A 22,701-nucleotide genomic window follows, 5' to 3' on the forward strand; every position below is an offset into this window, starting at 1 on the left:
TGGTGTAACATCATTTATACCGAGCTGCAGGGGGGATGTGGGTGAGGTGAGGTGAGGTGAGGTGAGGTGAGGTGAGGTGAGGTGAGGGTGATCTGCATCTAAACTGGGGCTAAACTGGGGAATCACACGATACAGATAACATCGCGATACGACGATTCTGTGATAATCAATACATCGGGAGAAATCAATGTGGAGCTTCTCTTATCGTAGCTTTCGTAACTTCCACCCAAGTTCCCCCCCTCATTCATTTTGAACCTTACAAATATTCAAAATATGGATATTTCAGAGCCCTGACGTTATCGATTATCGCAGAAAAGGGACGACGATATATATATGACCGAATGGATCTTTGGAGTTTTGACCCACCCCCCTACTGCTGCCCGTGTGTGAACTCCCAATTTTTCTGCCTGGAAAGTCGCCTGACAGAATGTGAATGAGTCACGTCTTCCTGAGCGGAGCGAGGGCTTCGTCTCCGTGAAACAGCAACAAGAAAAAGGGACTTTTTTGTTTTGTTTTTTACGACGCTTTAACAAGGCAGTTTGGCATCACAATACAAGGCTGATAAAGCTCCTGGTTGCATTTTTGGACACAGAGATGGAGGAGGAGGGGATGAGGCAGAGGCAGAGACTGCTGCACATCACCAAACCCTTCTTCACCCTCAGCTTCCTCCATGCAGCTCAATTTCCTCTCCCTCTTTCTCAGCTGCAGCTGTGTACTAGTGTCAGTGTTATGAAACTGCTGCTGCTGCTGCAAAGGACTGCGAAAAACACTATTTTATTTTATATATATATATATATATATATTTTTTTACTTCATGCAGTTGCCCCAGATAGCACAAGAGCGGGAACAGATGAGGAGGAGGAGGAGGAGGAGGAGGAGGAGGAAGAGGTGGGAGAGGAAGGAGCTGAATGCAAAAGCACCATCATCCATCCATCCATCCATACATCCATCACTGACCATCAAATGTGCTCCTCTTACAACCGCACCCACACCTAACACACGCCCAAATACTGACACACACACACGCACACACGCACGCACACACACACACACACACACACACACACACACACGGTACCCCCCTCCTCCCCCTCTCCCCCTCCTCCTTACCGGGTCGTTTGAGGCTCCGTGGTGTGGTCTTCTCACCCGGCTCCGTCTCTCACTCAGGACCGTGGGCGGCGACGCACCGACGCGGCTCCGGACAGACCATAACCTCGGTGATGTGTGACCTCAGCCTCCACAGAATTATATATATATATATTAAAAAACACACACACACACACACACACACACACACACCTTCCTCCTCCTCTTCCTCCTCCCAAAAACAAACTAACTACGAGTCGAACCGAGCTAATCCGAATCCTGCGACCCTGATCCGATTCTTCTAATCTCGATGGTTATTTTTAAAGGTTAATCCACAAATTGATGATGTTCTTCTCCTCCTCCTCCTCCTGCTGCTGCTGTTCTCCTGTCTCCTCCACCCATCCCTCTCTCTCTCTCTCTCTCTCTCTCTCCCTCAGTTTACACCATTGACAATATCGATGATGTCATCCGGAGTCTTGCACAGAGGCCCGGATTCTCTTAAAGGTCCAGTGCGGAAAATTTGCATTTCAACTTAGTTTCTTCTGATTGGCCGAAATGACCGGAAATACGACGTAAGTGTGATTGGGGTCAAACTGAAAAGAAAGAGAACATTTGGAGAATAAATTGGGGAAAAAAAGGCACAATATTCCGAGAAAAAAGTCTGAATATTATGAGATCAAAGTCATGATATTACAATTTAAAAGGTGAAATATTATGAGAATAAAGTCGGGATACTTAAAAAAAAAGTCATAATATTAAGAGATCAAAGTTTGGTACTAAAAAAAGTCATATCACAAGAAAAAAGTATTAATATTATGAGAATAATGTAATACTAAAGTCATATGATAACAAAAGTGGTAATATTATGAGAATAACTCATACTAAAGTCATATTATGACAAAAAAGTAATAATATTTTGAGAATAATGTAATACTAAAGTCATATTATGATAACAAAAGTGGTAATATTATGAGAATAGTGTAATACTTAAGTCATATTATGATAAAAAAAGTAATAATATTATGAGAATAACCCAATACTAAAGTGATATTATGAAAAGTGGTAATATTATGAGAATAAAGTCATAACACTTTAAAAAGTTGGAATATCACAATAACATTTAAAAAAAACTAAACTATATTTGACATTATTATTATTGTTAACTACAACCGTCATAAAACAATAGCTCTAACAGGAAGTAGCCACACTTGTACACAGGTAGAATAAATTTTGATTTACCCTTCCCCTCCCAACACCTTAAGGTCAGAGGTCAAACAACTCTTACATAATGCATCTTTAAAGTTAAACACATTGAGGCAACAAAGTCGTCCCCAAACGCCCGATTTCACTCAGTCACTCACCTTCGACTGCTTCATCTTCCACATGAAGGTCGCGGCGGTCGATGGTGCCAATCTCAGCTCTGGATACTCGTTCGCCAGTCCATCACAGGGCCACATAGAGGCAGAAAACACTTAAAATTGCACCTACGGTCAATTTAGAATGTCAGATTGACCTATTTGTCACCATATCTTGCAAATGTAATGACGCGAAATTAAATTTAGTTGGTGAACCCTGCACTATATCAACTGTGTTGCCTCAAGCCCCAAATTACATTCTGAAAAATGTAAAAAGGGCTGTAATAAACTGACCTAATTTGCCAATTAAAGGCCTTTTTCCACAGTAGACATTTTGGACACCAGAGTGATTGACAGGTGGTATCGTCCAATAGGAGCAGGTGACGCCTCAGAACCTTTCAAACATCAGCACGGCATCGAAAATATCACACAGATCGAAAGCAACAAACAAACATAACCTTCAATTCAATCTTTATTATCTTGTTCTTTTCTGCTTTAAATTAATTTCCTCTCCTTTTTTTTTCTTTTGTAACATCTGAAATAAATGATAACATCCTGAACAGGAGTGATAATAAAGACCGACTTAATTTAAATTGATACATAAACAAACAAACAAACCGTTAAACATATGTAATGTCTTTTAACGTGTCTGTAAAACACTGTTCCAGCTCAGCTTGGTATATGATAGGATTTGGCATCGTAATAGAAATGCCTTCAGTTGGTTGCTTTGTCTTTAAAAACAAAATATCACTCTCTTATTGCATTTGACAGAAAAAAAAAAAAATACAAACAGGAACAAAATGCTGCTAAAAAAACAAAACAAAAAAAACATAAGAGACGTATGCAATAGTGCCAATGTTTTTGAACTTTTTAGCCATCACAACAGTCAGTCAAGCACACAAACCTGTTCACATCCACGCACACGCACGCACAAACATCTCGTGAATCTCTCGTGGACGAGAAAAAAACAAACAAAAAAGAAACACATTCAATGTAGCATCGACACAGACAGACATGGTCTTCATCACGTCTTCCTCCGCTCGCTCATACCGTCGTCCACTCTCCCTTCATGCACACACAGGCAGGCAGGAGGGCGCCGCGTACGGCGAGTAAATAAGTGGATCATAGTCACCGTTTTCGTCATGACAATATAGAATAACCAACTTGAATTCTCGAGTAAGAAAAATATAGTAGCGAGGTCAGTGTTTGAAGGGCAAAAACAAAAAAAGAAAAGAAAGAGGACATCTCTGGGTTTCCACAAAGTTCACACAATTCTTTTTTTAAAACAAAAAAAATATATATAATAATAATAATAATGATAATAAACAACCGACGTACATCAACGAGGAGATACAATTTTGCTTGTCAAATATAAGAGCAGCGTGGGAAACGGATGAGACGGCGTGATGCTGCTGACGTGGCGCTGTGAGCCAAGGCCACTGCTGCTGTAACATCGAGTCGTCCTGTTAAGGTCTGTGTAGTTGTTGTAGCTCTGTTTCAAAAAAAATGGGAGGAGGGGGATATTTTTTTGTGTGGATGATGTGTCAACAACAAACCCAAAGGCATATAGTGCAAGTTTGGCTAATGTTGTTTTTTTTTTTTCTGTTTAAATTTTCTTATTTTTGAACAACCCTGGGTCCCATGTCGATGGCATATTTCCACCAAGGTAGAAGGTGTCAGTACCTTTACGAAAAAACACTCTCCTCTCTCACTTTCCTCGTCTCAAAAGGGCTGCTGATCGTCCGTTTGACTCAGTAGTGTGGCGCTGTCCCATATTTTCATTACCGACTCCAGATCCCTTCAGCCCCCCCCCACCCCACTCTCGAGCTTCCAAACGTGAGAACTCAGAAGTACGGCCTGCTAGGTCTACGAGGGCTCAGTTTGCAAGTCTGGATATTTTTTTTTTCTGGATTTTTTTTGTTGAGAATCAACCATTAAATAGTGATACAAAAGAAAAGAAAACAAAAAAAAGAGAAGAGATAAGTGTGGCACACTAAAAACAGCAATAGCTAAACTTGTTGACGTGTATGACTCTGGCTGAGCCTGTCTACAGTGCATGCCTGAGTGACTGGGTCTCTGAATGCAGATGGTGGGATTTAGAGTACAAAGACAAAGAGCTGTCCAGTTGAGTCCTAAAGAGTTTTTAATGGAGTTCACCTTTTTCCCCCGGTTCAAGTTTTACTATTGTCTTCATTTAAAGTTAAGTGACTTAAATGTGTGTGTGTGTGTGTGTGTTGAATGCAGCCTGTGTGTTTTACAAATGTTGACTTTCTGCATGTAAGGTGACCAGTGTAGCTTTAATTCACGTCATCTCTGTGAGTAAATAAGGACAGAGAGTGACGCGTGTGTAATATGGACTTGTTAAGTGTGTGTGTGTGTGTGTGTGTTAGTCGGATGTTTAGATGGAGTCGGTCCCCCCGCCCAGCAGGTCCCCTGGAAGCAGTGAGGCGGGGCTGCCCATCTGGTGACGATCCTCCAGGGACGGGGAACCCCAGAGGCTACTGCTCGGATAACCTGCGCCGCCCATGCCGCCCATTCCCACCATCCCCCCCCACAGACCCTGCCTTCCAGCGTCCACCCCTCCAGCTCCACCCACCCCGTTCCCGTTGCTGCTCCACTGGGTGAAGATGCCCAGCCCGGGTCCCTGGGTGACGGACTGGTCCGATGAGCTGCCTGTGCTGTCCAGACTCTGCCACCCGGAGCTGGTAGGTCCGGCTCCTCCATTTCCTGCTCCTACAGCTGTGGAGCCTCCTTCTCCTCCTCCTCCACTGCTGCCGGCCACTACTCCACCTCTCTCACAGCTTCCTTGGTTATTGTTGGCCCCGACTGCAGAGGACGATGAAGGCCCGGAGCCTGCGGAGCTGGCCGTGGTCCCTCCACTACCTGCTCCTCCAGCCTGGGAATGTGCAATGTAGCGAGCCACGTCCTCCTCACTCACAAACTCCGCCAAGATGGTGGTGTTTCCCAGAACACACCTGGTAGAAAACAAAGGGAAAGACAGTTTTTTTAACTACTACTACATTTATCATTGAAAAATGGAGTTTATGCTCCGTTTCAGAAGTAATCTGCGTCCATAATAAAAGCCTGAAACTTATATTACATGACCATTCAGGTACAGGAAGTTAATTCTCTACTCTGCCGTTGTTTGCTTCAGTTCAGAGAGAAGTACTAACGAGAAACAAGGATTTCTTTTCTTTTTTTTATAACTAACACAAACTAAAACTGAAAGTTACTCCTGGTATCACGAATATTCCACGTCATAATCTTCCTTCGATACACACACTTTTCTCTAAATGAAATGTGAGTACTATATGGGTATCTTCGTTTCAGCTTCAGTTACTTCACACCAGGGTCCTCACATCAAATTCAAGGACTTTCCAGAACCAATACCTTCAAATTCAAGGACCAAATATGCCTACACAGCTTCATGGTAGGGCAACACCACTAGTTATAGTGACTCTACAAAGGCCTAGTCTATGAACATCAAGCAATGCAGGACGTGTGAACCAGTAGGTGTTGTCGTAACAAACAAGGACACATCAGCATTTACCTAAATATCAACTTACTTTCTTTATGGCACAAAATTCAAGCACTTTCAATGACACATGACTATTTTAGGGCAATTTTCAAGGACCCGCGGGAACCGTGTCACACAGACACGAGAGTGACAACATTAAGACTTACATGTGGAGTGCGCTCTGGGCCTTGGCCGCCTCCTGTTTGGAGCCATAGCGTATTAGAGCTGTGCCCTGGGTCAGGCCAAGGTGAAAGGTCAGCAGGGGGCCGTGCTGCATGCAGATGGTCCTCAGCGTAGAGCCATCAATCTGCCACCATTTACAAAAGTGGTAAATGTAAAATGTAAGAGTGAATAAATAGAATTCAGAGCAGCGTTTTCAGCGTTATAGCACGACAACAAACTGAATGAAAGATAACGCGTACCTGTGGTGTGAGGTTGCTGAGAACCAGCCAACAGCTTTCCCGTGAGCTTCCGTCACTCCAGGTCGAGCCTGTAGAGCGAGAGCGAATACCTGTAAACAATACTCCGGTTTTCTCTTTAGCTTGTCAAATGTAATTAATTATAAACAGTGTTTTAATCCAAGCCTGGCTGCTGCTCATCAAATCAAATGTACAGCACTGTGTCCAAGACATCTGTTTTTTATCTCTGGCAAAGTGCGGCACTTGAATGAGGATTAGCGTACAACCTTGAAACCACAGCATGAAAAACAAAAAAACAAAACATTACCAGTGGTGCTCGAGCTTCCACCCCAGCCCCTGCCAGCCAATCGTGGGGCTCCTCCTGACCAAGGAGAAGACGACGGCTGCTTTTGACTGGCGAGTCCTGGAGGAAGGCGGGACAGCTGGTTCTGGTTGCTGCCATGGCTGGCTTTCCAGGACTTGTGTCCAATGGGTTCTGGGGGCCAGCTGGTCTTGTAGTCTGTGTACTTTACTGTTGGGTTATATATACACAAACATTCAGAAAAGACCAAAACAATCAATAGTTTGGACATTAAATTACACATGGAGGGTTAAATTATGACTGTTCAGCGTTTGGGATTTTTAATGAGTTCTCATTAATGTGGAAATAAATGTACTTCTTTATACACAACATTAAAAAAAAGGCTAAAAGCAGAAAAGGGAATGAAATGGTGTGTCCTCGTGTGTGTTTACCTGAGTTGTGTGCGTTGTTGAGGGGACTGTCTGAGGCACTGTAGGGCCAGGCACCAGGTGAAGGCAGCAAGGTGTTGAGGGGAGGGGTGGAATCTGTAAAAAATTACACAAAACAATTTTTAAAATTGCATTTAATTTGGAGTTAGGTGAAACAGAATCATTCCTATGTGTTTGTTATTTCTTTTTGTCTACTTGCTGCCAATGCAGCTCCCCATGTTGCTAAATTCTAAAATGCATCCTGGGAATCACAGCTAATGTCTTCAATGTACTTTTTAAGATATAGAGAAGTGAAGTTTGTAAAAAAAAAACAAAAAAAAAAACAGGTTTACAAGAACAAAAAATATATAAAAAAAACAAGGTCAATTATCTGCATACTGTTTTTTTTTTTTACCTGTATTGTCTTGTAACAACTGGTGCTCGGTATCATTGAGGTTGGGGGACACTGCATTTCCCATCATGCTTCCTGGGGTCATGTAGGGGTCGGATTCAGGGTCGACTCGGTCGATTCCTTTCCAGGGTACACCAGGCTGAAACTCTACAAGACGGAATAAACCGCGCATTTACAAAAGAGCAAGGAGTAAACATATCAATCTGGATGTTAATACCAGGTCGAAACAGGTTCTTCAAATTAGATAATCTCATGAAATTTAAACTCACTCCTGTTCAACAACAGAAAATGACTTCAACTGTGACTCATCACTCACCAGGGGGCCATGTGGTCGTAGCGGCAGGCTTGGTAACCATCTTGCCAGGGGTGCGGTGCCAGTTGTCGCTCATGCCGTCTCCAACCATCATGTCATAATGAGAGTAGGGCAAACCCCCGGACATCTTTATGGGGGTGACCGGACCTGTGATGAGATTGTCAGTTATATCACTGAACACCAGATGGCTTCGCAAATCCTCTTCACATCCAATTCCATTAACACTATCTGACTCATTTATTCCATTTCTGATGAAACACAAGGTTTATATTAAAAATGGAAGCAAAAAAAAAGCCCCTCACAAAAATCTAAACAGCTCACCATTTTTATGGAATGCATTCTCAGGTGAGGCTGTGTCTGGAGAGGACTGGCCCTCCATCATCCATTTGAAGCGAGACTGCTGCCCCCCAAGGTCCTTCATGCCGCCGGGTCCCCCGACAACTGACCCACCGAGGTCCAGACCTGGAAGGTTCACCCCAGAACCAAAACCTACATGGGAAAAATGTGTATAAATGATTCATTTACTCATGATATCTTATTAATAAATTTGAGGGAACGTGTGTCATAAATTTTTGAAGTTTGGCCAACACTTTCTTCTGTGCAGACTTAGTGCTCTTTGAAAATCAAATCAAATCATTTTATCTGATCTTGTTATGAGGTCAAAATGATTGTTGACAACTAAAAAAAATTGGGTCATCCACGAGTCTAAGTGAATTAAGATGAGTTAACATTTGCCACATGTGATGAAATTCAATGCAGGCATTGTTGATAATTCACATAAAAACAATGTGACATCAAAGTGACCTTTAACTAACAAAGATGTTCACAAGAGAGCAGGATGGACGACTACGGCATAAAACTATGCTACTAAGAATATTTTGGTGTAAGGGGGCTTGTAGTCAAAACATCTTTTTTCAAACATCCTCCTCCTCCCCGGGAACAGTTTCTCACCAGAATATGGGCCAAGGTTTTTCTGATGCATGTCGGCTACAGATCCCGACAGTCCTGGGTGGGGCAGGGGATCGACCACAGGCAGCTTGGGACCCACGATACCACCTCCACCGTGGTGGGAGGGGGAGAGTTTGGAGCTGCCGCCTAAGCCTCCGACCTGCTGCTGCTGCCTCTGCTGCTGGAGCACAGCCATGATCCTGGCCAACTAAGAAAAAAAAAACAAGTCATTAGCATGGAGTTAAAAACTAAAAAAAATAACAAATGTGTCTGTGATATATCCGAGCATGACCTTGTACGTGCATGTGTTTGTGTACCTGTTGAGGGTCAGCCTGCTGCCGCACATTTGGTGTGAATTTCCTCTGGTTTTGCAGCAGCTGCTGTTGTTGTTGCTGTTGCTGCTGCTGTTGCTGTTGCTGCTGCTGCTGCTGTTGTGGCTGCTGCTGCTGCTGCTGCTGGAGGAGGAGCTGACAAGCCTAAACAAAGACGGAATGGAAGGAAGGAGGGAGAAGGAACACGAGGAGTGAAGACGTCAACGGAGAAAGGAAGAAATGCAATGGCATCAATTAGTTTTAAGCTTCACACTGACAAACTATTTGGCTATTTGTCATCATCTAAATACTTGGTTAGTGAGTCACAGATTAGACTACGCTATTTTTTTCCCCACGAAAACAAACCTAATTCAGGGGATTAATTTGAAGGATTTAGTGGGTGTTTTATGTCACTTTATGTCATTATTTAACTGTTTTGACTCTGAACAATAGAAATATTCAACAAATGTGATACAATGAAAGATACAGGGCAAATATGTGTATATTCTTTATACATTAGAAGTATTTTCCAACACTTTGGGGTGCATTTTGGGGCGCTTCTCACCAGTTGAAACTGAATATGAGGTGGGTAGATGCTGCTGAGCATGGCGATGTGCTGTGGGGACAGCTGTGGAGGGAACACACCTCCCCCGACGCCTGCCACTCCTCCCATGCCACCGACACCCCCCACGCTCCCGCTGGGAGGGGGCATCTGCTTCAGCACGGAGCCTGGCACCTGGAGACAGACGCCATGACAAATAAGCACACCGGTTACCACAGAAATGCTTTAAGGTGCCGTAACCGCTGGCAACCACATACGCATACTGTTTAATTAACAGTGATTCCATTCCATGTTCTCATTAGAGGGCGTTAAACCAGTGCAACAGCCCGAGTGAGTGATTTAAATTGAATCATTTAAACGTATATTCTTTAAAGATAAGCAGCCACACACAACTCAAAGAAGAACAAACTTGAAAATAACACACTATATAAAAGGTATTGTGAAAGATAACGTCATCATCAGGCAGAAAGAACAGTTATAGCTTAGTGCAAGGAAAAGCATTAGAACCTGAGGCGACAGGAACTGATGAGGCACTTGCGCTCGTATCCCTGGGGACTGATTTATGGGTGGGACACTTGGCTGGTGTCTTGACTGAGCCATCCCTCCACCACCGCCAAACATACTGTGACCGCCCTGCGATTGAAGACAGAAAATTTAGCACAGGATACGTAGCACATCAGAGAAATGTGAATTTGAAAGGGAAATGTGAGGCATATCTGAAGAATGCAGAAAGAATTTAATGTTAAGACGTCTGTGAAGGTTCTGGGTAATGTAAAGATGGCGGGACAGAAACAAGAGGAGGAGTTATCTTACTTGTCTAAAAGGGATAGTGTGGTTGAAGAGGGAATGGGGCTTGTAGACAGTGGGTGGTGAGTACAGAGAGCAAGGACCCTCCTCCCCAAGGCACCCATCCTGATTGGTCAAAGGCAAGGTCTGTCATAGTGACAGCCATGAGGAGGACCAAGATGAGTGGTGGTACAGGAGGGGCAGGGAAAGGTTCAGACAAGGAGAGTTGGGGAGGGAGGAGCAGGAAGAAAAGGTAGAATCACAAGAGGAAGAGACGATTGTGATAAAAGGACAAGATGTTATCGAGACGAGGACAAAAGAAATAAGACTGACACTGCGGCTTTGGGATGTTACCTTGTCATAGTAGGACCCAGTGTCTCCAAGTGATGTCTCTTTTGAACCAGGAGGACGATACGCCATGCCACCTACTCGTCCTACCTTCCGCATGTCTCCATTGTAATCACTCATTCCCATGCTTCTTTTTTCTGCCTCCATCTTCTTCTCCTGAAGAGAACCTGGAGCCAGGTCCATGTTTTGGCCACTGGGATCATCATTCTATGTAGCAGAAGAAAACTCACCATCATCGACATTTGTCACACGGTAAATCCTGGTTGTGCAGTTGCAGCATTACGGCTCAGAGCACATGAAGTATTGCCATGATAACACTCAAGTAATAAGTGACAGATTAAGACATTTTCCCTCTTACCAGCAAGCCCATGTTAGAGAATTGTCTGTTAATGGGGCCCATCCATGAATCCCCACCAGCCTTCAATGGGACCTGAGACACAAAATCAAAAAGGGTAGATTTAAAATCGTAAATTTAAGTTTTACGATTTTATACATTGGTATTTAAAAAAAAGCAACCCCTTTGGTTTTCATCATCAGTATCCCACCTTGTTGTTGGGCTTCTTCCCAGCGTGGTTCTGGCCCCAGCCTCCGTTGCTCCCCTGTCCCCAGGACGAGCCACTTCCCTGGGAGCCAGTGCTGTTCCACATGCCGCCGCCGCCGCCGCCACCGCCACCGCCACCGCCGCCGCCCCCACCTCCTCCTCCTTCCTCCTCATCCTCCCAGCTCGAGTGACGCGAGGCCGCCATAGAGCTCTCTTTGTCACCCCAGCCATCTTGCATAGTCTTTGAACCTGTGGGAAAAGAGTGCATGAAGTTACCTGGGTTTAATTGTGTTTAAACTGTTTTACAGGCATTACATAAATCCTCATTGGCTTTCATTTTGGTTTAATGTTCTTACTGGATTTCATGGGGTTGGGAGAAGGGTTTCCCCAGACAGTTGTCTTGCCTCCGGCATTGTCAGACTCTCCCCAGCCCGTAGGAGCATCAGTGGATTTTCCCCAAGCTGCTGTGCCATTGTCGACCGTAGGACTAGCTGGTGAAGCACCCCCCCAACCTGACGAATCTGGAGATGCACATCAACAGCACAGATTAAAACACAGAAACCTGCCCGAGATCCTTTGAGTTAGGACGCAACTCCATAGAGACAAAACTGTCAAGATAGTGACCTTCACAATTACTGAGGTTAGCAGTATAAGTCGGACTTCTGTCACTCTGGTTCTTAAGATCAAATTGCAGAGATTGGGTTAGGAACACATGTCTGGCTTAGAAATGACTGCATCTCACATGACTCTGCTGTTGCTTGGTTACACTGCACTAGGCTGTAAAAAAAAGTATACCAAGCCTCTAAATAAAGGCAGATGCAATAATCGTTTCAGTTTTAGAAAGAGAAAAAAAGATGTCAAGAAACTGAATCTTTCTTACATAATTTTGCCCCACTAAAAATAAAGATTTTAAGATGGTTGATTGTTTTTGACAACTTCAGAATCACAACATTGTGGCCTTACCCATAGCTGAAGCTTTCCCTGGTCCATTGCCAGCGTTGAAGTCTCTGTTACCTCCGAGCCCTGCGTGCTGCCTACAAGATTGCTGCTGCTGTATTGGAGGTCCTTGCAGCTGAGGCTGCGGAGGCTGCTGGAGCTGCTGAGGCTGTTGAAGCTGCTGAGGCTGTTGAAGCTGCTGGGGCTGTTGAAGCTGCGGAGGCTGCGGAGGCTGTTGAAGCTGTGGAGGCTGCTGAAGCTGCTGAGGCTGCTGAGGCTGCTGAGCCTGCTGAACCTGGCCTTGAATGTGTGACTGCTGACCAGCAGGGGCACTGTTCTTATCCCACAAGTTGACTGGTTTGTAATTGTAATGGGTTGGGTCTCCCCATGCTGATGTTCCATCATCGATCTCATTCTTTCTGCTTATAGACTGCGGCGAGGGTTCCTCCCAACCACTTGGTTCAGATCCACTTCCACCTCCTGCAGGGCCACCAGAGATGGGCCCCGAGGCCCAGCCTGAGCTTTGGTTCTGATTCTGATTCTGGGCTTGAGAGATGGGTTTCCTCCCACCACCCCCTTGCATAGCCCCTTGGTCCAACGCTTGTTGCAGCTGATTGCGGGGCTGTGATTGTTGCTGTTGCAGTTGTGCCTGTGGGCCTGTCATGGAGCCCAGCTGGCTGTTTGGCATCTGGTGCATTTTGTTTCCTCCACTCCAATTTTGATTGGGTTTGGACCCCATACCCCCAACAACACCCATTCCCCCTCCTCCACTCCCTCCTCCTCCTCCTGTGCCCCCTGCTCCCCACGTTCTCCGTGGAGCATTATCATCCCAGCCTCCCCAACCCGCACCTTTATCCCCACCTGAGTTTCCGCCTGCATTTGGCCTCTCATCTTCCCATGCTCCCCCTCCACTGTTTGATTTGGACTCTTGCTCTCCCCAATCCCTACCTGCCCCACCCTTCTGTCCCAATCCCCACCCACTTCCTCCTCCATTCCCACCCGTGTCTTTCCAACCCCCTGCCCCTTTCTCTTCCTGATTTCCTCCCCACCCTCCACTCACTGGGTCACCCTGTTGCCCATGACTGGCCCATCCACGTCCATTTCCTGCCCTACTGCTGTCTCGCCATTCCTCCTTGCCCCAACCCTTGGCTTCCTGGCCATCCCCAGACCCAACTCCTTCTCCACCCCAGCCTGTAGCCTTCCCTTGCTCGTTATGCCCTGGTATTCCCCCTGACCCCATACCTAATCCTGCTGTAGTTACTGGCCCAGATTGCGAGACGCCAAGATTCCTCAAGTTGGGGCCTGAAGGTGGTGGGGCTCTCCCGGACAAAGACGCCCCACTACTGCTACTGTTGCTGCTGCTCTCCCAACCCTCTCCAGAACCAGCAGATGAAACTAGGGAGGGATTGACCCCTGGACCCGCTGATTCAGTGATTAGGGTCCTGGGTCCCCCAGAAAGCTGTGAACCGCCACCAAGGGAAGATGGGTGTTTTGATGTAGCTGTTGAAAATACACCTTTATTCTGTCCTCCACGTTCTTCAAATTCCCAGGCTGTGTTTTGTCGGATTTGTGTTTGGCCCCAGCCTGTGTTGGATAGGACCCGTGGATCCAGATCAGTCCGGCTTAGCAGGTTCTGTAAGGCAGTTTCAGGATTAGGCGCCGGGGGGCGAGGACGACTGTGACTGCTGTTAGGTCCACTCCCATTTCGGGAGTTTCCACCACTGGATGAAGATCCTCCCTGTGCTCCCTGTCCCACAACTCCCCCACCCCATTCACCAGTTTCACCTTCACCTTTCTGATTGTCCCAGACTCTGGTCATAGTGGTGGCTGTTGAGGAAGCTGAAGAGGTGGCAGGGGGGTTATCAGCCGTGCTGCCCCCACTACTGCTGCTGTTGCTGCTGCAGGCTCCACCCATTCTCTCTCCTCCTGGGTTAGCTCCACCAATTCCAGAAGAGCTCCCACCCCATTCACCACCAGAAACTGCTCTCTCCCCACTGGCTCCTGATGATCCCCACCCTCCCTGAGATACCCCAGAGGTCTGACTACTGCTTCCCCCAGTTCCAGCATTGCCCCAAGCACTTACCCCACTAGTAGAACTGGGACAACTGGGACCCCAACCCGAAGTCCCATTATCCCCGTCAACAGTTCCAAACCGCCCTGTGCCACCTCCTACACCCTCCCATCCATCAGTCCTTGAGGCACCCGTTTTGGAGTTAGCTGCAGGGTAAGAAGGCTGGCCTCTCCATGAGGAGGCAAGGTTGTGGTCTCCCACACTTATCCCACCTCCTCCCACACCACGGTCCATTCCTCCACCAATACCTTCCCCACCTGCAATTTTTGGTCCCGCTGATTCACTGTTCCACTTCCCTCCTCCCATCTCTCTGTCTCTGGATTGCATTTTTTGAAGTTGGTGCTGATGGGTGCTTGATTGATTCACAGATAAAGGTGGGTGACCCCCCAGCACCCCAACTGCCCCACTTCCCAGGCCCAGGGAAGCAGAGTTGTTGGCAGACAAAGACCCTCCAGGGCCCTGGTGATGGAAGGAAGACGGACCTCCTTCCCCTGCAGCAGCAGGCCCATCCTGCTGCACAAGGGCAGGCCAGGCCGAAGGGTTGGCATTTGGATTGAAGTTGGCACCTGGAATCCCACTGCTTCCATCGATGGGGCCACTGGCATCATGGCTCCCTGGCACAGTGGAGGCTTTGGATATTGAGGAGGGCTGTTGTAGCAAGGGCCCAGCTGCAGCTACTGCATTCCCTCCTCCAAGATGACCCTGGGAGGCAGCTGTCCCCCATGCCACACTGTTAGACGACGGCATACATTCATTGGGCAAAGAGAACGAGGAAGTGGGTGAGGAATGGTTGCCAGAGGCACTGATGCTGTTCACAGGCATTCCATTGTTGCTGCTGCCCCCTCCAGCCCTGGCAAATGAAGCTGCTCCTCCATCACTCCCAGCGATGCTAGGCCACTCCTCCAGGTCGTTGCCATCTACGATCACCTTCTCCCTGCCCTGAGAGGAGGTCTGGCTGCCTGAGCTCGCCCCCCACATGGAATTTGCATAATTAGAAGTAGTAGTAGAAGCAGCAGCTGATGATGAGGTGAGGGCCAATGAGGAGGCAGCCGCACCAGAATCTGAAAGAGCGAGAGAAAAACCGTCAGTGGTCAAAAGGAACGTTTAAAACAAACTATATACCTTGTTTTTTCGCATGCAATCTATTCAAAATGCAACTGACAGCATTCCTATCCCTTACCTGAGACAGCAGCCATGTTTGCATTTGGGCCGTCCCCTCCTCCTCCTCCCCCTCCCAGCAGCATTGAGGACAGTGGTGGCTGACCCCTCTTCAGTAGCACTTTATGGTCCTGCTGGCAGCGGAATCGTGGTGGCACTTCTCTCGGCATGTAGCGTGGTTGCTGCTGCGGCGCCTGGGCTCCGCCTCCGCTACTTGTACTGCCGTTTCCAGTAGTACTGGGGCCGCCAGCGGTGGAGGAAGAACTGGTGGTGGAGGTGGGCTGTCCGTTGGCCACCGCCAGGCGTTTGGCATTGTTGCCGCCCTGTAACGGGGTGGCAGCACTGCCAGAGCCTGAGGTGGCTGGGGCTGGAGAGGCAGAGGGGGTGGGTCCAGGGCTGGGGGAGGCAGAGCTGCTCTGAGTGGCAGGAGACTGGGCAGATGCCGGCTTGTTCAAGTCTGGCACTGTAGCAGGGACAAGGTAGAGAGAAAAGAAGAAGGTAAGGAATAAAGCGTTCATGCAAATACTGCAAAATGACACAATCCTTTTGAAACATAGACAAATTTACCATCAAATTTAAAATGTTTTAACTTTTAGAACATCTAAATATTTACATACACAGTTAACTGAGCTTACCTTTGTTTTTTTGTTCTGCAACCTAAAGAAAAACCACAACAAAATGCACATTAGATACTAAATCATTCTCTAAAGGCATCAGAAGGACACTGGTCAAGTCAATCATTTCAGAACTATGCTCAGTGCAACTAAAGCATTTTAATGTACATGCGATTAGCCCATTTTCAATCATGAGGCTTCAATCTGAAATTTAGTCATTCGGCCTTCCCCAAAAATAATTGAGGGAAACTGATACAAAATGCCTATAATTACATTTAGTATTACCATGTACTTTCACACTTTCATGTGACAATGACACACAGTACTTCAAATTGAAAGAATATAGATGAAAAACTTTGTGTTTACTTGTTAAGGAACCAGATAACTGGCCAACAATACACTCCAAACTAAATACGACTGTCTGTCAGAATATCAAATTGTTGTAGAACATGCTGCAGCATGTTTGGTTCTGAAGAAACAAACCGTTTGGGCTTGTTACACTTTTAGATCGGCAATCTTGTGTGAACAAACAGAAAATGTATACATTATAAATTGCATATGGTTAGCCCCATAATTATCCTGAGGAAAACATGAGCCTTACCTTCTGAGAGGCTTCCCTTTTCCTTTTATCGTCTTTTTTCCTTTTCTTGTCTTCCATGAACTACTGCTCCTGTCCTGATACTCTGTTCTTTGGAAAGAAAACAGGACATTTACCATTTTAAATAATTAACAATGAGACATATCTTGGAGAGCATTTCAATTGAAAGGTAAATCACAGGTCAACACCGACTGCAACTAAAGATGACGACGGAAATGACAACATCACAGTTGCTCCAAGGCCACGTGAGACATCAGCAACTAAATGTTAGATTGGGTGAATGAGCCATTAAGCACAACAGCTAAGAATACTGCTGGACGTGAGGGCAACAAACAGTAATTCTCCCCATCAGAAGCATGCAGAACACTGTAAGCTGATCACACTTGTAGGTTCAACCAATTTAGATGGATTACAACAGGCATAACTCAGTCAGCCAGCTCATCTCATCAGCAGACTAACTGAATCTGCATGTGGCGGAGGAAAAAATAACCAGTGACCACTTCGAGACTTGCGCGTGTGCTTTAATATCTAAGATAGAGTGCGTGCACTTTTCTTGACAAAGGCTCTTTAACAGCTGAGAAACAAGAAACATGCAGTCCAAAGAACACCTAATAATGCACTGTCATTCACACATAGTGCCAAATACAGGGACATCAGAGGAAGCATGTGTGGGCAAACCCCATGACATTATGGTACTTTATGTTCAAGATTACGTTTTTCTGTGGTTGATGTTGATCTTTAGAAATTAGGGTAGCTGGGGGCCAATATATGATAGTGGGGCATCCAGAAAAAGGCTGCTATGTTTGATCAGTTTTCTTTTTTTTAATTAAAAAGAAAAACAAATCATGCACAAATATGCTCTACTTAAATAAACAGTCTTTCCAGTCTGCAAATGGTGTTTGCACTGCAGATCATTTAGAGTTTTTAAATGCAAATACTATGTAGCCTAGATATGAAATACATTACAGAGAGAATAAAACAAAACTCAATTGCTCAGATAATCTTTTGAGAAAAATACATAGCAGCATTTGGGAACACCAGTCAATGTTGAGACAATAATCAGCCAATGACGATTATTCAATTATTCTCATTTAACTTTAGCTTTGACAAACATACAAGGTGATGTAATTCAACTGCATTATAGCCAGGAATGCACCGATTTACGGCAGCAGTACATCAGGATGCGACAATAACCAAAATCCCACAGGATCTGGAGCCAAACATATAAAGGGTCTGCTTAAAAGCTAATGAAATAAACAGTTCTGACTGTGTGTGTGTGTGTACGTCTGGATTTGGTTTTCGCTCAGTGCTACTACACTTCCAAGATGAAAGACTCCTGGATTCGAGGAAAAACGAAACCAACATCGTGCCTGAAGCATTTCTGAACTCCAGACTGGCAGATCAGGAAGCTGTTTCTTATAAATACGAGCTGTCAAATCTGCATTCATCTGTGTACAGCTGTTACCCTTCCTTCTGATCACTACACCGGCTAATGTTACCTGTTGTACTGTCAGCGTTAACACAAACCCAACACAGCAGCGAGCCAGCGAACAGAACAGCATCCAATCAAGTGAAATCCCTTCGCTAAAACCATAGCAGTTTATTGAGAAAAAAATTAGGATGCAATGCCGGGTTATGGTCGAATAAACCCAATCGCGTAAAAAAAAAAGGAAATAGCCAAGCGACATCGACTGGTGAAACCTTACGTCGGTTGCTAACGTTAAGGAGTGGTTTTTATTTGTATAGTGCAGACACACGAAACCGCGTGCAAATTCATAAAGTGGCATTTGCAATATCGAGGCGGTTAACGGTTATATTTATTCTGCTTGCACAGCGGCACCAGACAAGCAAATACACCGAGCCTGGAAACGTAGACACAGCTCCGCTAAAGGCGCTGCAACACCAGTGCTATCTAGGTGAGCTAACCTGGTGCCTAGTTACTGCGGCTACAAGTAGCTAGCCAGGCTAAGTGCGTTAGCTTGGCTAGTGTGCGCCGTTGCTTGCCATTTCGTTAACAACGGACATTACATGTAAACACAAACGATTATAAGACACACACACAAATGCCCAGAAAACACGCTCAGCTCACTCACCTTAAGAATCACATATGAATTTAAGCTAGCGTGCTAGCTAGCTTAGCTAAAGTGCTTCAGTGCGATTTTCCTTTTTCTTTTTTGAGCTTTTTGAGGCATTCGTCGAGGCTACGGGAACAGCGACGCCTGAGCGGAGAGTCAAGTAAGTATGCGGATAACGAAAACACGAGCGTGACGAGCTGCTGGACTGTAAATAAGTACTAACGTTGTAATAGTGTAAACCCTAATGTGCAGGAGAATTTTAAATTTCAAAGCGCTGTGGAGTCAGTCAGTTGACGGGCGGCCATTTTGCTGCTCGGTATGAAGCGTCTCCAATGGGCAGCCCCTGGCAGCTGCGTGGACGCTCTGTGACTGGCTGGCTGCTGCCGAGAGGGATGCATAAAATCGCTTTTTGACCTTCATTAACTTCTGACAGTCGAAGTTAAAAACCATACATTCACACAGAGTGTCCCTTTTGGTAGAGCCATCACAGTAACAAACAACAAAACTAGCTAGCTAGCACTGAGCGCCAGTTTGCTGATTCATAAATTTCTCCTTTTTTTTCTCTCTCTTTTTTAAAGAGCATGGGTCCGAAAAATAGAGGAGCAACGAAAAGGAGGAGGAAAGAGCAGGATGATGAAGAAGAAGAGGAGAACGTTGAAGAGAGAAAGGTTGATCGGAGAGCAGGTGGAAGGAGGAAAAAACATGGGAATAACAAATACATTGGAGCTCATGTGAGCATTCAAGGTATGGTGAGAAAAACCTGTATTTGGCAAGCTAATTTAGGGATGCATGATATTATCGACACAAGATTGGTATCGGCCGATATTGGCTTTAAAGTTGATTATCGGATCTGCGGAACAAACAACTCAGAAGTAATAACACATTTATTAGACACTGTTGGTTGCAAAAAGAACTCCATTTGAATGGAAGTCGTTTAAAGGTGCATTATGTAATAAATCTAAAGCAACTGGCCATAAAATCCTCCTAATATGTCACAGAGACTCAGGAATAATGTTCATATAACAAACTGAACTCACCAACAACAACAGTACAGACAAAATATTTGCATTAAAAAAAATATTTTGCAGACTGCAAATCATGTTTATGTTTTGAGATAATGTTTTGGCATGTGGCGCCACCTACCGCCGTCTACCAATCATTGCAGTCAGTAGAGTCTCTGCTGCCGAGCAACCATGGGTTGCCAGTCACGTCAGAAAACGAAACCTAAAAGACCTCGGTATTTGGAATTTTAATGTAGTAACCGTTTTTGGCCACATTCTTACATATGGCACCTTTAAAAGATGTAAAAATTTATGAATTGGACCGATATCTGTATATACTCAAAGTTGTGATATCGGTATCAGTATCGGACAAGAAAAAGTGGTATCAAGCCGCTCTAAATTAATTTTAGAGATCCAGTTGATCCTGTCTGCAGTTTTCATTGGAAAAATATAGTCGTATTTTCACAAAATGTGAATTGTGGATATCTGCAAACACATTTATGACCATGCATTAAAAATTAAAAATCTAAATTAAATTTTGAGATATATACATGCATATTATTGGGTATATATTGCACTAACATTAACTAATCATCATTCAAGTTCAAGATATTTTAAATTCTCCTTGAATGGCACACCTGCTCAGTCCTGACTTTGCTGTGTATCCTCAGGTGGGATCTGGAAAGCAGTGGAGTCCTGCATAGAGATGGGCGGCAAAAGTTTTGCTATGTTTCTGGGCTCCCAGCGGTCATGGCATCGCCCCCCGCTGGACCTAGCGGCTGCAGACAAGTTTCAGGAGCAACTTTCCCTTCAAGGATTCCACCCAGCTCACGTCCTGCCTCATGGGTCCTACCTGATGAACTGCGGGTCTCCTAAAAAGGGTTTGTATGGCCACTCCGTTACCTGCATTCGTCCTCGCTTCTCCTCACACAAGCTTGCCCTGGTTTGTTTATAATCCCGGTGTTGCACCACCGACACAGATGTGTTTGAGAAGAGCCAGGCGCTGCTGATAGAGGAGCTCAGCCGCTGTAACCTCCTGGGCCTCAACCTCTACAACTTCCATCCCGGCTCCTCGCTGGGCTCCATCACGACTGAGAAGTGCCTGGAGAATATAGCGAGGGCCATTAACCATGCTCACCGGCAAACACCGACTGTGGTTACAGGTACAAACGAGATGAGTTTTCAGGAAAAACTTAGACCTAAAAGAAAGTAAAGTTGCACAATGTCTGTTGAATCTCGTATGTGCAGCTGCTGTCGTAGCAGTTTGATGGAACTTAAATGTTTGTATTAAATTAACAGTTACTTTTTGTTGTTGTTGTTTACGTCCAGTGTTGGAGAACATGTGTGGTCAGGGCAGCACGGTGGGCGGCAACTTCTCTGAGCTGAAGGGCATCATCGACAAAGTGAGAGACCAGACCAGGGTCGGAGTGTGCCTCGATACCTGCCATGCCTTCGCAGCCGGTATGCGAGTCAAGAAGACGGTTTTAAAATGTCATGGAAACACGTTAGTCCAACTAAAATCTAGCTCATCTTAGTCAGACTAACATATCTGGATAATGCCATTCATAGTCCGATTACTGCATGTATATGCTTAGTTGGACCGGAGACAATACATTAATTTTCTCCTCCACATGTATACTCGGCAAGTTGTCCGATTGTCTTAGTCCGACTATGGGTTTAGCTTGATTAAACTGTGCATTTAAACATACTGAGTGACGCAAGCATGGACTGAAATAGCCAATGGCAAAATTTGAATGCAGTAGCTGGTGTTTGACCAGGGGGAGGCACAAGGTTTTTACCTAAAAAAAAGTGGTTTTGGGGGTTAGTTACCTGTGAAGAGCTGCTGGCTGGTGCTGTTTATTTGTCTGTTCTTCTTGTCTTGGTAGGATATGACCTGTCTGCAGAGGGAGGCGTGGATGCCATGCTCGATGAGTTTGACCAGGAAGTGGGGCTCCACTATCTCAAAGCCATCCATCTCAATGACTCCAAAGGTTGAGCCAGAAAAAAACCTAAAATAATGAGTCAGATATATTAGTGAATTTCTGTGTGGGTTTCTGCTTAAAATCAAATGTTGTGATGTGCAGGTAAACTGGGCTGCAACCTCGATCGGCACGAAGACATTGGCAAAGGTCACATCGGTGTCCCCGCTTTCCGAGACATCGTTAATGAGCCCAGACTCAACAACCTCCCTCTGATCCTGGAGACACCTGGACGGTGAGATAACAGCACACACACAGAGTCATGCAATTTTGTCCATATGAGATTACAGTCTGTAATAATCTGTATTGGGTGATCTTGTACATACATATTATAGTTATTAACATTATTGTTATATGTTTTTTCCCCACAGGCCAGGATTCGAGTATCCTGAGCAGATTGCATTCCTCTATTCCCTCTGTAAATAAATAAATAAGAAAGAAAATGCACTTACTGATGAATTAGCACTTGCAAGATGAAGGTTTTATAACCTTATATCCTTGAATTAACTTGTTGAATAAATATTCCTGTGGTTGCAGGAGTGTGACTTGTTCAGGTTTGACCATTAGAGGGCAGCAGAAATACACAAATGCAGCATTTTAGTATCAGAGGATGAAGGCAGAGGTTGGTCTAAAAATCCCACTTGCATGCCCAGTTTATATTGTATTTATACATGTATGTGTTTTATATACTGTATGCATATTAAACAATGTTATAGTCACCGGTGACTTCTCTTGCCTGATCTGTTTTATACATTTAAAACTGTAATACATAACAATACAAGGTAATAATGATGAATCAAATGTGAAATCTCTTCAATAGTGCTATTTTGATGAGGACACATCACCCTTAAAGTGAGCACTTTGGTCCAGCTGTTAAATACCAACACTTCGGTACAGCTGTTGACCTCTGGGACGATAGCAGTTAAATTGTAACACATACTCCAACACACTATGGTGCAAATA

General features: G+C 45.1%; 2 protein-coding genes across 2 annotated transcripts; one reads left to right on the top strand and one right to left on the bottom strand.

Moving 5' to 3' along the window:
- Positions 1–4,304: 4,304 nt before the first annotated feature.
- Positions 4,305–18,906, bottom strand: tnrc6ba (trinucleotide repeat containing adaptor 6Ba). The gene is made up of 22 exons (XM_083903576.1): positions 18,777–18,906; positions 16,687–16,773; positions 16,107–16,128; positions 15,494–15,934; positions 12,270–15,374; positions 11,663–11,827; positions 11,311–11,555; positions 11,124–11,195; positions 10,772–10,972; positions 10,445–10,564; positions 10,139–10,264; positions 9,635–9,805; positions 9,076–9,234; positions 8,762–8,966; positions 8,132–8,299; positions 7,814–7,957; positions 7,501–7,644; positions 7,110–7,202; positions 6,685–6,888; positions 6,381–6,448; positions 6,126–6,265; positions 4,305–5,416 (listed from the first exon to the last, which is right to left on the bottom strand). Exons 2-22 carry the CDS (start codon positions 16,741–16,743, stop codon positions 4,840–4,842), a joined length of 6,627 nt encoding a protein of 2,208 aa, XP_083759702.1. The 5' UTR covers positions 16,744–16,773; positions 18,777–18,906; the 3' UTR covers positions 4,305–4,839.
- A 433-nt stretch (positions 18,907–19,339) lies between these two features.
- LOC310939079 (putative endonuclease 4) lies at positions 19,340–22,164 on the top strand (the record flags this gene model as incomplete). Its single annotated transcript, XM_083903746.1, has 7 exons — positions 19,340–19,502; positions 20,431–20,640; positions 20,740–20,922; positions 21,089–21,220; positions 21,646–21,750; positions 21,844–21,973; positions 22,110–22,164. The coding sequence occupies 7 exons, from the start codon at positions 19,340–19,342 to the stop codon at positions 22,162–22,164; spliced, it is 978 nt and encodes a 325-aa protein (XP_083759872.1).
- Between the last annotated feature and the right edge of the window lie 537 nt (positions 22,165–22,701).

The sequence above is a fragment of the Microchirus variegatus genome, assembly GCF_963457635.1.
Source record: "Microchirus variegatus genome assembly, chromosome: 17".
NCBI classification, from domain to species: domain Eukaryota; kingdom Metazoa; phylum Chordata; class Actinopteri; order Pleuronectiformes; family Soleidae; genus Microchirus; species Microchirus variegatus.